This window comes from Aythya ferina, assembly GCF_964211825.1.
Source record: "Aythya ferina genome assembly, chromosome: 1".
Taxonomy (NCBI): Eukaryota; Metazoa; Chordata; class Aves; order Anseriformes; family Anatidae; genus Aythya; species Aythya ferina.
This window is the reverse complement of record NC_140296.1, coordinates 98,175,357-98,187,981: the sequence shown is the minus strand read 5'-3', so window position 1 is coordinate 98,187,981 and position 12,625 is coordinate 98,175,357. Positions and strand designations below refer to the sequence as shown.

At 35.9% G+C, this 12,625-nt stretch overlaps 1 protein-coding gene across 2 annotated transcripts in view; it reads right to left on the bottom strand.

Moving 5' to 3' along the window:
• Positions 1 to 342: 342 nt before the first annotated feature.
• The window catches only part of LOC311433151 (uncharacterized protein), a 313,366-nt gene continuing 301,083 nt past the window's right edge, over positions 343 to 12,625 (bottom strand). Inside the window, exons 3-6 of one of the 2 annotated variants that reach the window (XR_014690596.1) lie at positions 11,422 to 11,515; positions 4,300 to 4,541; positions 3,577 to 3,651; positions 343 to 2,335 (exon numbers count right to left, since the gene is read on the bottom strand). Coding sequence is in view for 1 of the 2 variants with exons in the window: in XM_084511961.1 (XP_084368087.1) it covers positions 2,309 to 2,335; positions 3,577 to 3,651; positions 4,293 to 4,541 (351 nt within the window). In the remaining variant the exon portion in view is untranslated. Of the gene's footprint in view, positions 2,336 to 3,576; positions 3,652 to 4,292; positions 4,542 to 11,421; positions 11,516 to 12,625 lie in introns of both variants that reach the window. The other variant, XM_084511961.1, reaches the window with a different exon arrangement.

Below are 12,625 nucleotides of genomic sequence, written 5' to 3'. Positions count from 1 at the left end.
ATTTAGGCACTGGTGAATCTTTACGTTTTCCTAAAGAGGGGCCTCCAGGAGCAAACTTCCAATTTGCTTGGACCAGACACTCTATGTCACTTTTCACTTTCTATTTCTATTGGAATCTGGATCTCAAGATGAGATCAAGGCTAAAATTTTCACAATAAGAAAAAAATCAGATCAAGCAATGTTATTATTCACACTTCTCAAACTAATTTTAGAGACATTTGAGAATAGCAAAGTTAGTTTTATACAATAGGACAAGAAATGTAAACTTCCATATGGAGTCCTTAGACTTAAAAAAAAAAAATAAAAAAAAAATAGAGGAGAGGAAGTAAAATATACCCAGAATTTATTTATTTTTAATTATTATTATTTTATAATGGCAAAGCTTTCTAGGATTACTGTAATTTGGCTAAACCCACAAGGTGATGTAACTTAAGATGTAGTTATTTTTCTTCTTGTCCATGAAGAAATTCCATTAACTTTGAGCTTGCAATGTCAAAACAGTAATAGTGAAATCTGCAGTTTACATTGCTCTTTGCACTTCCAAAAACATTTAGTAAAACATTTAGGTTGAAAGCAATCTGCAGAAAGTGTAGGAGTAGCTAATGGAAAATAATATGACAGATCAACACAAAAAGAGCCCATTTATCTGTCAACATCATTGTCACATTTACTTTTCTTTTTTAATAAATTCTAAAAAAAAAAAAAAAAAAAAAAAAATAAGTAAGAAGTGCTAAACTTCAGACAGAAAGATTCTGTCCTACAAATCTAGGCCATAAATATGATTTAGTATAGGATCACCTTACCTTTTTAATACAAATGTTTTAAACCTTATTTTATGCTCCACATGAATTATACATCTGCAGTTCATATCATTTATAAATGATGTGGCCTTTAAGGAATCTGACAATGGACTGATCTAAGATCAAGGGAATGATCTCCAGAATGTATTTAGGAATAAACATCAATCTGACATTATAATTTTTCAAGCATTTTGAAGTGAAGTATCAATTTTATCAGATAATAATCTACTGGAGGTCAACATGTGTCAGTTTCCCATCATTTTCCATTACAGATATATTACAGAGAAGGTATATATGTACTGGAACAAATTTTCCTGGCACACTTATAACTAAGTAGTCCTTCAGGAAGATAGCATAGGTATAACAAAGATGTTTAAGCAGCTCCTCTGAGCCAGGCAAGCTGCAGAGAATGCACAAAAGCTTAAAGTCTCATGTTATGGTACTGTCTTAGCAGAGATGAATTAATGAAAAAAGATTACTCTAATCATGGCCAGATTTCAATACCACCTCAGAAACACTGTAGTTTTCAGCATAATTATATATAAATATAAATAAAATTTACAGAAATCACAGAGCAATACAGACAAACATGTTCAAATTTATTTCATTTTCCCTATGCCCTTTAATTCTGTTTGGGTGCCTCTTCTTTCTTATTAATTTTATGCCATATCTTTAAGTTCTTCCTTATTTTAAACTGTTTCACTACAAAGTGAAGTCCTCTAGTTTATGAATGTAAACTAAAAATAACTGCAGTTACCTGCAATGTTTGGATTTCGTTTTCTGCCCTTTAAACTTTCCATAAACTACTTTTAGCTCTCACTGTTGCAAATTATTTTTTCCAACTGCAAAGCACCACATGAAAAAGAATAGTTGAGAAAAAGAATAGTAAGTTCAAAGATGTCTCTTGATCTACATCAGTGTAATCAAGGTGAAAGTCTGCCCCATAACATCTGCCCACTTCTATGAGGGTAAAATACTTGCACAGAAATGCTACATTAAGTGAGATAAAGTGGAATATTCATTCTCCCCCCCACCCCCCACCTTGAGATTAGTAAAATCAGTGTGATTGGCAAGGGGATACAAATTCAGACAATTCAGACTTTCCAGACACTGGCAGTGAACTCCTTAAAACAAATGGTCTGTTATCCTCTTTCCAAGACCACCTGACTATGTTATTGGCTCTATATCTGCTAGAGGAAAAAGGAAAAAAAGGGGCGGCGGGAGGGGGCAAATTTTAAAATATAAGTTTTGACATGCAAAACAGATCAGGAAGAAGGATTCTGCAGCTGGCACAGTCTCTTTGAGAGGGTATGTGACTTTGGACATCCACATCACTTCTATGAGCACTCTTCCCTTGTCAGTCTGGTTTGAAGGCTTTTGTGGAGCTTCTGTTCCTTTTAGGCTGATGGAGTGTGAAGCACAGCTATAATCCAGGTAACAATAAATGCACTCACTCTCTCATCATGTCGCATTACAAGAGTGATGCTTCAGGGGATTCAGTTGGGAATCTAGTAAGCTCTAGGATGATCTTCCACCTGTGAATGTGCCCAAACAGAAAAAACAAACAAAAACTCAGACCCACAGGTTTCATTACAAGATAAAGAATTAAAGATTTTCTCACAAAGATTAAAAAAATGTTTTAGAGGCTCTTCTCTACACAATTCTCAGGTGATTTATGTTTTCCTGTGAACGAAAGGTTCCCAGCATATAATTTCCATATTAAAACATTGCAAGGGGACCTTAGGGCAAAGGAAAAGCCTTCTTTTTTAAAAAGAAAAACACAAACTTAGTGGTTGGGCTTTTTCTAATTTCTGTTTTCACCCTAAATGAACTGATTGCCTAAAATTATCATTAGTCTGTCATCTCGTACAGCAACACTGGCTTGGTTTCATAAGTTAAGACATACAAACCAGTTGGGCTGCCACTGCCTCCTGCCACATCAGGGCAGTAAGTGGATATTTCCTGCAGGCTTTTCTAGCTCTGCACATCATCACTGAGAGAAACTCTCTAAACTCAGGTGCAGACAACAGCAAGTGAGGTCCTTTCTGGCCATTTCATCTTTTAATTCTGACATGGCCATGACGAAGGTCAGTTTAGACTCACACTATAAGATGTAATGAGCATGACATACACGTTCTGCTGCAAACCAGTGTCGTGGTTTAACCCGGCTGGCAGCTAAACACCACGCAGCCGTTCGCTCACCCTCCCCCCTCCCTCTCTGGGACGGGGGAGAGAAATGGAAAGTGAAGCTCGTGAGTTGAGATGAAGACAGTTTAATAAGACAGGAAAATAATAATAATAATAATAATAATAATAATAATAATAATAATAATACAATGATGATAATAGTACTACTACTAATAATATGTACAAACAAGTGATGCACAATGCAATTGCTCACCACCCGCTGACCGATGCCCAGCTTAACCCCGAGCAGTCCGGCCCCCTCCCCCCGGCTAGCCACCCCTATATATTGTTTAGCATGACGTCAGATGGTATGGAATACCCCTTTGGCTAGTTTGGGTCACCTGTCCTGGGTCTGTCCCCTCCCAGCTCTTACTGCACCCCCCCAGCCTGCCCGTTGGCAGGACAGAGCAAAGGCTGAGATGTCCTTGGCTTAGTATAAGCACTGCTCTGCAACAATTAAAGCATCGGGGTGTTATCAGCACTCTTCTCATTCTAAGCCAAAACACAGCATTCCACCAGCTACTAGGAAGAAAATTAATTCTGTGCTAACTGAAACCAGGACATCTATCTTCACCATACCCCGACGTACCGCAAGCTGAGCCAGCCCATGGAGAAACTGCCTTAGTCTTCCACAAGCTCTTAATCCCCAAAGACAACAGAGGCACTACAGAGGAAAAAACGGGAATGATTTTGCCTCAAAAGCACAATATCCAGAGGGCTCAGTCTGGTGCAATGCAAACCATATTTTATCTTGTTGGCTGTCCTATTTTTCCCACAGGGTACTAGTTATTCATCCCATAGAGCACAAAATGTGCTGGAAATACATTAATGAATCAGACCTCATGTTACAGTCATAGATGAGAAGCTGCCCCCATTTCACAGTTGGAAAAATAAGAACACACAGAGCAAATGACTTTCCCAGTTGCAGAATATGTGCATATCTGTGGCAGAGCTGGGAGGGTTTACAGACAATCACTCTGCTTGAACAACTGTCCTCCATCCTAACCCTCCCCAGAACTAATTCTATCCTGACAAATAGCAAAAAACAGAAGTTCCTGAGAACAGACATGTCTAAAAAAGTCTTTGGCATAGCTTAAAAATGAACTTGAAGCTTTAAAAAGACAGTCTGGGGCTCTGGAGATGAGTAATGGGTTTTTAAGCTTCATTTTTAGTTTTTGTGGTTATACAGCAAGATTTTAAGCAGTAGACCAGCCCAGTCCATCTGGCTGTTCCTGCTGGTGATGATAGCAGTGGCCTCTGCTTATACATGCTGTGCTCATCAACAATATACTGCAGCTGACATACAGCATACTTGCTTTTTGTTCCAGTCAGGCTTTGATCTGCAGCATTCAAAGATGAGCAGTTCCTTTCAAGATATTTGCAAACCTTGTCAGAGTCTGATTGTAGCATGACATTGACATTAGGCTGATTATCACTTGTCTGAGGAAGCACTGTTTCCATGAACACACTGGCTTTTCTTCTGCTGCCTAATGATCTAGATATCAGCACACAGTACTGTGGCAGCAGCTCCATAGGGAAGTCCTGGTAACATGGCTGAAACAAACAAACAAATAAACAGAGTTAATGTTCTTGTAAATGCTGAAAAACTACCAAAAAAAAAAAAAGTCCAACTATACTTACTTCGACTCAGACATATTCAGTATACTTGAGTAGGTACAGAATGTCTACTTTACCCAAATTGTATATTAATTATAAACTAGTGTTGTAGGTGGAAAGGAAACAAAGAAAGGGAATAATTGCTTTGGAAGTGACAGAATATTACTTTTAAAATTTCTTTTCTTTTTCTTTCCAGCGTTTCAAACCCCTACCACTGTCCTTGTTATGTCTTCTAAATAAAAATAATAATAAAAAAATCACAATTTCAATCTAAATGTCTTGATAATGGTAAACATATAACAGTTGTGGACAACCCCAGTGTGTCTGCCATCTTTACAGAAAGTCATGGCAAGCTCAAAGTAAATGCTGAGTTTCACTTCGTCATTCAACAGATCCTTCAGAACACTGGGCAACTAAAATACATCTGAATGAAAACTAGGATCAGCCTCTGCTTCCCTCCCTATATATAAGGCCACAAAGAAAAGCAAACAAACAAAAATTTTGAAATAATCCAAAAACAAAAGAGGAGAAAAAACGTGGTCTATACATAACTAAAGATCCTATTTAAATTTCTGTTCTCCACTAATACTTTTAATTCAAGTAAAGATTGCACTGACTCAGACCCCTCAAGTGAGGGCCAGAGACTGGAGGAAACCTAAATCTCCTCAGAATCTAATCACGTTTTGGTCCTTTTCCTGATTTTCTTCCAGAGTGGAAATGTTTAAATGTAAATGAGCCAAAGTCCTACAGGTATCTGACAAGAAAGCCTCTGGAAGAGAATTTTTTTTCTTCACAAGAACAGCTGAGCTAACAAAGTAAACACTATTTTCATTGAAATGCTTTGCTGCAACCCTCTGTTTGTTTTAGCATTATCAAATTTTCCAGTAAAAACTGGAGATATACTCCACCTTCCACGTGCACATGTAGCTTCTATTAACTTCAGTGAAAGTATGGATCAGGACAGGAAAAAATCATGATGTAAAAACTTTGGAACCTTCCCCCATACCTGCATTTGTCATTTTATTAGTCCTAAAAAGTTAAAGGGAATTCAGAAATAAAACAAATATCCAACAGAATGAACAGGAATAATATCAACTAGCGATTGTCTCTCAGTCTTTGACCATGAAAGACTAACAGACATTTCTACCAATTGCATCTACTTTAAATTCTACTAATAATAAAGGTAAAAAAGAATTAATGACAAGGAAGGGTAGAATAAAAGTTAGAAAACAAAAGAAAAAGTAATTTCTCCTCCCTTACTCAAATAATGTTCTAAATAAAAACAGTGTTTTCAAGAAAAGAAAGGTCTTATTCCATGAACATGAATAAGCAAAATCATATATTCAGAGTCTTGATAGAATCCAGGGTACACGTCCTTCTCCATATGTGTAACTCTCCCCAAACCTGAGTGTCAAAAAAGGAATTAGCATGATGATTTGTACCCGTGCAAATCAGTCTAGTTTTTGAACTAGATCTAACCAGATCACATAAGATTAAAGAAAGAATACCGGTGGTATTTATTTAACTATTGAATTAATACATCTAATAATGTCTTTTTATTTCTGTACCCAAATCTAACCAACACCACTGGTTAGGCACTGGGAACTTTGCCTCTACCTGCTACAGCTACGTTTGCTAAGCAGTTTTCCACCATCTCCAAATGACTGTCCCAATTGTCACTTTAAAAGTTGTACACTTCAATAAACTGAGCTTATGCCACTAACCTTAGTTCCCAGTTGTCTTCTTTCCCTAAGCAAAATAAACTGAATGCCTAAAAAAGCTGAGCTTGCCTTTTAAAAATTTATTTAATTGATTCGTTATTTCTGATGGTGCTTGGAGTAAATTGTAGCTAACCTAAAACTCCCAATTGTTGACTTATTTCAGTCTGTCTTGGTGGTTGTTAGAGACAATCCAGGAATAAGTAGGACACAAAATGAAACATATTCAAGCCATATGCTTATTTTTACAGGGTGACTTTTACCAAATCACTTTCTCCCCATCATTTCTGCTCTTTTTGCAATGTCAGTGTCTCATGCAAACACCCCTAAACCATCTTTCACACTCCTAAGTGAATATCCCTGAATGAAAAGGAACCAGACAACATTTATTCTTTAACTATGCTCACTCCCATAATGCCTTTTTCAGTGTTTTCCAAGGCCTCTGTCTCCTGCAGAATAGAAGGATTCAGACAAAAAAAGGTCTGTTACATGTGGGGACAAAGAGCAGCATTTGCTTTTATCTGTTTCTCAGTGGACACAAACAGAACACCTTCTCTGAGGAAGATGTGCTACACCACGATAAACAAGGAAATACTTATTTTCCTGAATAAAATTACTCACTGAAACAAGGGCATCCTGATTCTTTTTTATTACTATTTATTTTAATTTGGAAAGTAATAGTAACAGACACTACCCCAGAATGTTTACATATTAGAATCTAATGTAATTTATGAATGAGGGAAATTAGATATACCTTTAATAATTGCTTTCAGTACAAGTGTTAACCTCTATACAAACCAATTTTGCATCATAGCTATCCCTCTTGGTGAGAGACCAGAATATCAGAATAGTCTTTACAAACTATAATCTGACTTTGAAAATAAAAAATGGGCAGAAAACAGTGCTAAAGTTTTTAATATTTTCTTAGATTGCTTCAATCTGTCACTCCTGCTGGCAGATTACTATCCAAAATATTTCAAGAAAAAAACACACACACACACAAAAATAAATATATATATATAGGTATTGTTTAGATTATTCCAGATTTCTATTTGAGGATCACTTGAAATAATTGTGAACATTTTATATATCTTACTTTATCTGATTAAATCAACCTCCTTTATGTTAAGCTTGAATGTAAAGATAATAATTTTTATGTTAGGAGAGGGAGTAGAAAGAGGTCAGGATATGTCCTAACAATTTATTGTAACTGAAAGACTACTTCTATCTGCAGCAGTTATGTGCAATTACAACTACAAAAGCTTCATCGTTCTTCCTTTGGCCTCATTAGTAGTATTATACTATTTCCAGCTTTAATGTTGTCATGAATTAGTACAAGGTCTACAGCAATAAGAAAGACTTTAATGGCAACTGCTGAGCAGAACGTAAAACAAGGGGAAAAATAGGAAGAAAAAGAAACAAAGCTGGTGTTTTGACTCTACAAGGCTCCCCATAAAGTCCTCACCACTCTACAGATGTATGTTTAAAATCAAAACCATTTGGCAAACTGATCATCTTTCTTAACATTCACTCAGCCACTCTATGTTTTGTACTTGGAGAACTAATAAACCCTTCCTAAGCAGTCAAGTGTCGTAAGACCACTGAAAGGACATCTGTCTCTGGGACCTTGCTTGAGTACTTGCTGAGTGCTGAGTGCTGAGTACCTGCAGCTCCTGTACAGCTCCATTGGACCTGCTCTTCAACTTACTGTCAGATTCCACTTGCACATTTCTGATTATGGCTCAACGTTTTTGTGCTTTTATGGCCTCAGACCTCAGATTCAAAGTGCAAAAGCAAGTCTCCCTCTTATTTCTTTCGAATTTTCATGAATAGTCTAATTGTTTTTTACTAGAACTTCATTGGTTTCATAATCCAGTTCATTAGAAAAATAATTTTAAAAATAATATATATATATTAATGAAGGACAGTAAGATATGTTAAATTTTTCCAGTGACTTCAGTGGGTTTGAATCAGGCTCATAAATGACTGTGAGAGATGACTCAATACTCAAAAGAATTTTTATTTTTTTTAAACCAAACAATAACTAACTGGAAAAAAAAAAAGTAAAACTGTCATGCAAAACAGAACATAATCACTGGCAAATGCAATAAAGAACTGCAAGTATTAACAGCAGCAGCACAAATTTAAAGATGTTTACTATGCCTGCACAACCATTTTCTGAACTACCATTGGCTGCAATTGTTAGCTAGAGGGATCAGTGCAGATATTTCTAGCTTGAGATGTATAACATGTTCCAAGTTATTTGTCAGTTGTGGTTATTACTTGCTCCCTTTGGCACCCAAACAGTTATCCTCAGCTGGATTAAAAAAAAATACATATATATATATATATATATATATATATACATATATATATATATGTTTATATATATATAAATTCAAGAACAAAAAACCTTCAGAACTCTTAAAACAACAACCATTAATATAAATGACATTTCCTTTAAAATCTCTCCTTCATAAACAGACATGCCAAGTACCTATACCCCAGGTCTGCTTCAAGAGGAGTTTAAATCTAAGAAGTCAACTCAAATTCTAGATTTGCGTGCTCTGGGACTCTTCAATAAATAAAACACTGAGATATACTGCAAGAAAAACAAAGCAGTATCTTTTCACATTTGCAAATGCAGCTTGCCCTCATAATAATCAGTGGTATAAAAGAGCAACAAGAAATAGCAATGTTTGACTAAATGCTGGTTGGCATATTACTCAAACACAACACAGCAGAGATGTTGCAAGAAAAGACAGTTCAAATTTTTATATCATGTTCCAAAAAAAAGGACATTAGAGAGTAGCTATAGATGCATGAAGATCAGTTGAAACCCTAAGAAATAGCATACTTCAGATACTTTAGCACATGGAAACCGTGTACAATAGTTAAGGATGAGCAGACAAATAGGAGAGAGAATGGAGTGAACATACTATATTGCTGCTACTCTTCTTAAAGTGGTGGTAAGGATTCCATGTACATACTCAGTGTAAAACAAATAATGGAATCAGCAAAGCTTTACAACAAGGAGCAAGTTGTTATACCTTTACTCAACATTTATTTTTTTAAAAAACATGGTTCACTCTTTCAATATATGACTTTCACTATTTCAATATATGTCCATTACAATTAAAAGTGCAGTAACTCACCTATCCTTTAATATTATAAAAGAGGGAAGTTTAGGGAAAAAAAAAAAAAAAGGTCAGATGTCCCCAGATGAATCCCTGCTGTGACTACAGACACAACTCACATTAATGGAAAAAATATTCAGTAAGTTACATTAGTAAATGAAAGCCAGGTGAAGTTTGTAATGTCAGGATAATTACAACAGAATTCCTCTGAGTTGAAGGTCTCAGCGGCTGTTGGCTCATGTGATACAACAGCTGCTCCAGCCCCACAGAACAAGTGGGATGATGCTTTGTCATTGAGTTTTTATTCTTTTCCAAACCCTGTTTCTAGTAAGCTATCCTCTCCAGGCAGATTTTTTTTTTTTTTTTTTTTGGTATTAGTTTAAAGTATACTGTCCAGTATAATTTCATGGAGCTAATAGTTGTCAACATGGACTCAGGGGAAAGCCAATTAACATGAAAGACTCAAGACCGAAAGTGTTCTTGATGAAATGTGAGTTCTTGCCTGAGTAAAAAATACTCAATATAGAGTCATCCCAAAAGAAAGGCACATTTTTTTTATTTTTTTTTTACCTATATCACAGAAACATACCAGCTAACCAAACAAGAAGTTCTTGCTTACAGTGCTGTCTAATGCTTTGCAAGAATCATCCCTACACTGACAAGGCAAGGCAATGAACAGACATGGAGAGTGATAGCATCAGGACCACAAAGAATGGCAGTGGCAGAATTTCACCATGGTCCAGGCTTTCCGCCTCCAACACAGAACCCCACCAATAATGTATGCCAATGTCCACACACCACAAATAGAAGCACCACCTTCAAGGCAAGGCAGATACAGATTTGATTCAAGTGCAGCTTCCAGACTCTCTCTGTGGTGTATGGGTCCCAGAGAAGATTGTTTTGAACAGGTTTTCAGAAACCTATGAATTATTTAACTGGTGCTGTCTTGTTAATATGTCTTTCTGTAAAAGCTCCTTCTACAAACATCCTATGCCTGATCGAGAAGACAATAACACATAGATGAAAATAACTGTAAATGTAAACATTCAACATTTCACAAACTGGTAATTAGAGCAAAAACATACTCCACAAAAAAATTCAATACTAGTTTCTTGGCTTTTCTACTGTTTTAATGGCAGGATAAACAGGATTATTTAATGACAAACTAAACATCCTTTCAGATAGTAAATAGCAATAGTGAAAATTTGAAAGTAAGTGTAGGACACTTGAAGAGATCACGCGCTTCAAGAAAAGGGGAGAACTGTTGAGATTTACAGTGTGTAAATAACCCTACCTTGCAAAGGAACAAGGTACTAAAACATTTTAAAAATATCAGCCAAGTGAATAAGAAAAATTAACTGATTGTACCAGAAGATTTAAAAAATGCAGTTTCAATTGCCACTCCCTGTCTCATGGGACAAACCAGTATCAAGTGATTCTTCTGAGAATCCTGGTGAACAGTCCTTGTCAAAGGCAAAAACAAAATTTCCTATCATTTAATGGAACTGAGATATTGCCATTCTGACATTGATATAAAGAAGCATGATGAGGCTTTCTAAGTCCCAAGGTTCTCCATAGCTGCAGAGCTTTGTAAAGAGCTGTTGGTTTACTACACACTGTATATAGTGGGAGAGTTGTGATCTTTCAAGTACAAACACAAATAATGCACTGAAATCTTGCAGAAATAATGCACAGAACACCACTACAGGAGGAAGATGAATCTGCCTCTTTGGAGGTTTTCAGAACACAACTGAAAAAAGTACTAAGCAACCTGCTCTAGGTGACCCTGCATTGATGAGGGGAGTTGGACTAGACAATCTCCAAGGTACCTTCCCATCTCAACTGTTTTGGGATTATGTGAAGGTAAAGGTAACATCAAATGTTAGAAGAGAAGCATTCTATATTATTCATACTATTCTAAGATAACAATAAGAGAAATTTAATATAAAATCATTTTATTACCTCCTAAATTCTTTTTGTTTGTTTAGGTCAAAAGTTTTCATCTAGTTAGTCGTGTCTCTCTCTCTCTCTCTTTCTCTCTCTCTCCCTCTCTCTCCTGGGTAGAAAATGGAGAAATCTCTTTTAACATTTGGAAATTAGTAACATACTTACTTTAAAAAAAATAAATAAATAACATGGATACCATGTTATTTAAAATTGCAATATCAGCTTCAACTATGAAAGGTGATTTTGCATGAACTTTAATGTCATTTTTTTTAATCAATCATCTCAAAATAGATTTTTTCCAGCCTAAAATACAGTGTGATTTCATTAATGGATCTTGAAAAAAACACAACACACAAGACACCTGTTTACTACCTGTTTAGAAGACGTAAAACACATACAGATACTGATATTTACAGAACAGATATTAAATGTTTGGGGAGGGTAGAGGAGCACTTGTATGACTGAAGCAACAGGCCCCCTTTGAACAACAAGCAAGATGATGTTTCAAAAGTGTTTTCTCACCAGGGTGAAGCATTTGACACTCATCACATAGAAGCCCCATCTTCTCAACCCAACTACAGTTAAAGGAGCATGCTCTCTTTTTCATGTATCATTTTTTCCTTAATATTCTTACCTGAGAACTTAACGATGGTTTAAAAAAAAAAAAAAAAAAAAAGAGAGACCCGCATAACATTATTGAATTGCGTTTACATTTCAATAGCAATACTGTGAACCAAAAGCAGCAAAGGTGTAATACCACAGGTTAAAGCCACTTAAAATCTCTGCATCATTTGAAGGGGACTGCATCATTTGAAGGGGATTTCTTGCAGGTCACGTGGATCATACAGCAGAAGTACAAAGTTTTTACAATTAAAAACATTCTAAGAAAAAAGTTTCAATGTATTTCAGATCTGTGAGCCAAAAATTACTATAAATCTTTGACAGTGTGGTTGCATAAACTTTTGAATTGGCACTAGATCAGCACTGAAACACGCTATCACTTCAGCAATATCTTCTCTGCCTGATTTTCTTTCAGATTTTCCAATCTCAATAGTGTTCTAGAAATGCATGTTCAGACACATCTAGAAACCACACCAAGATTTTGTTAATGGAACTTCATTATGTATTCATATATATGGGCATATGTGTACGCAAACTTGATTCTCTACTTTGAGACAATCAACATGAGAAAAGGAATTACTACTACAGTGAGACAACA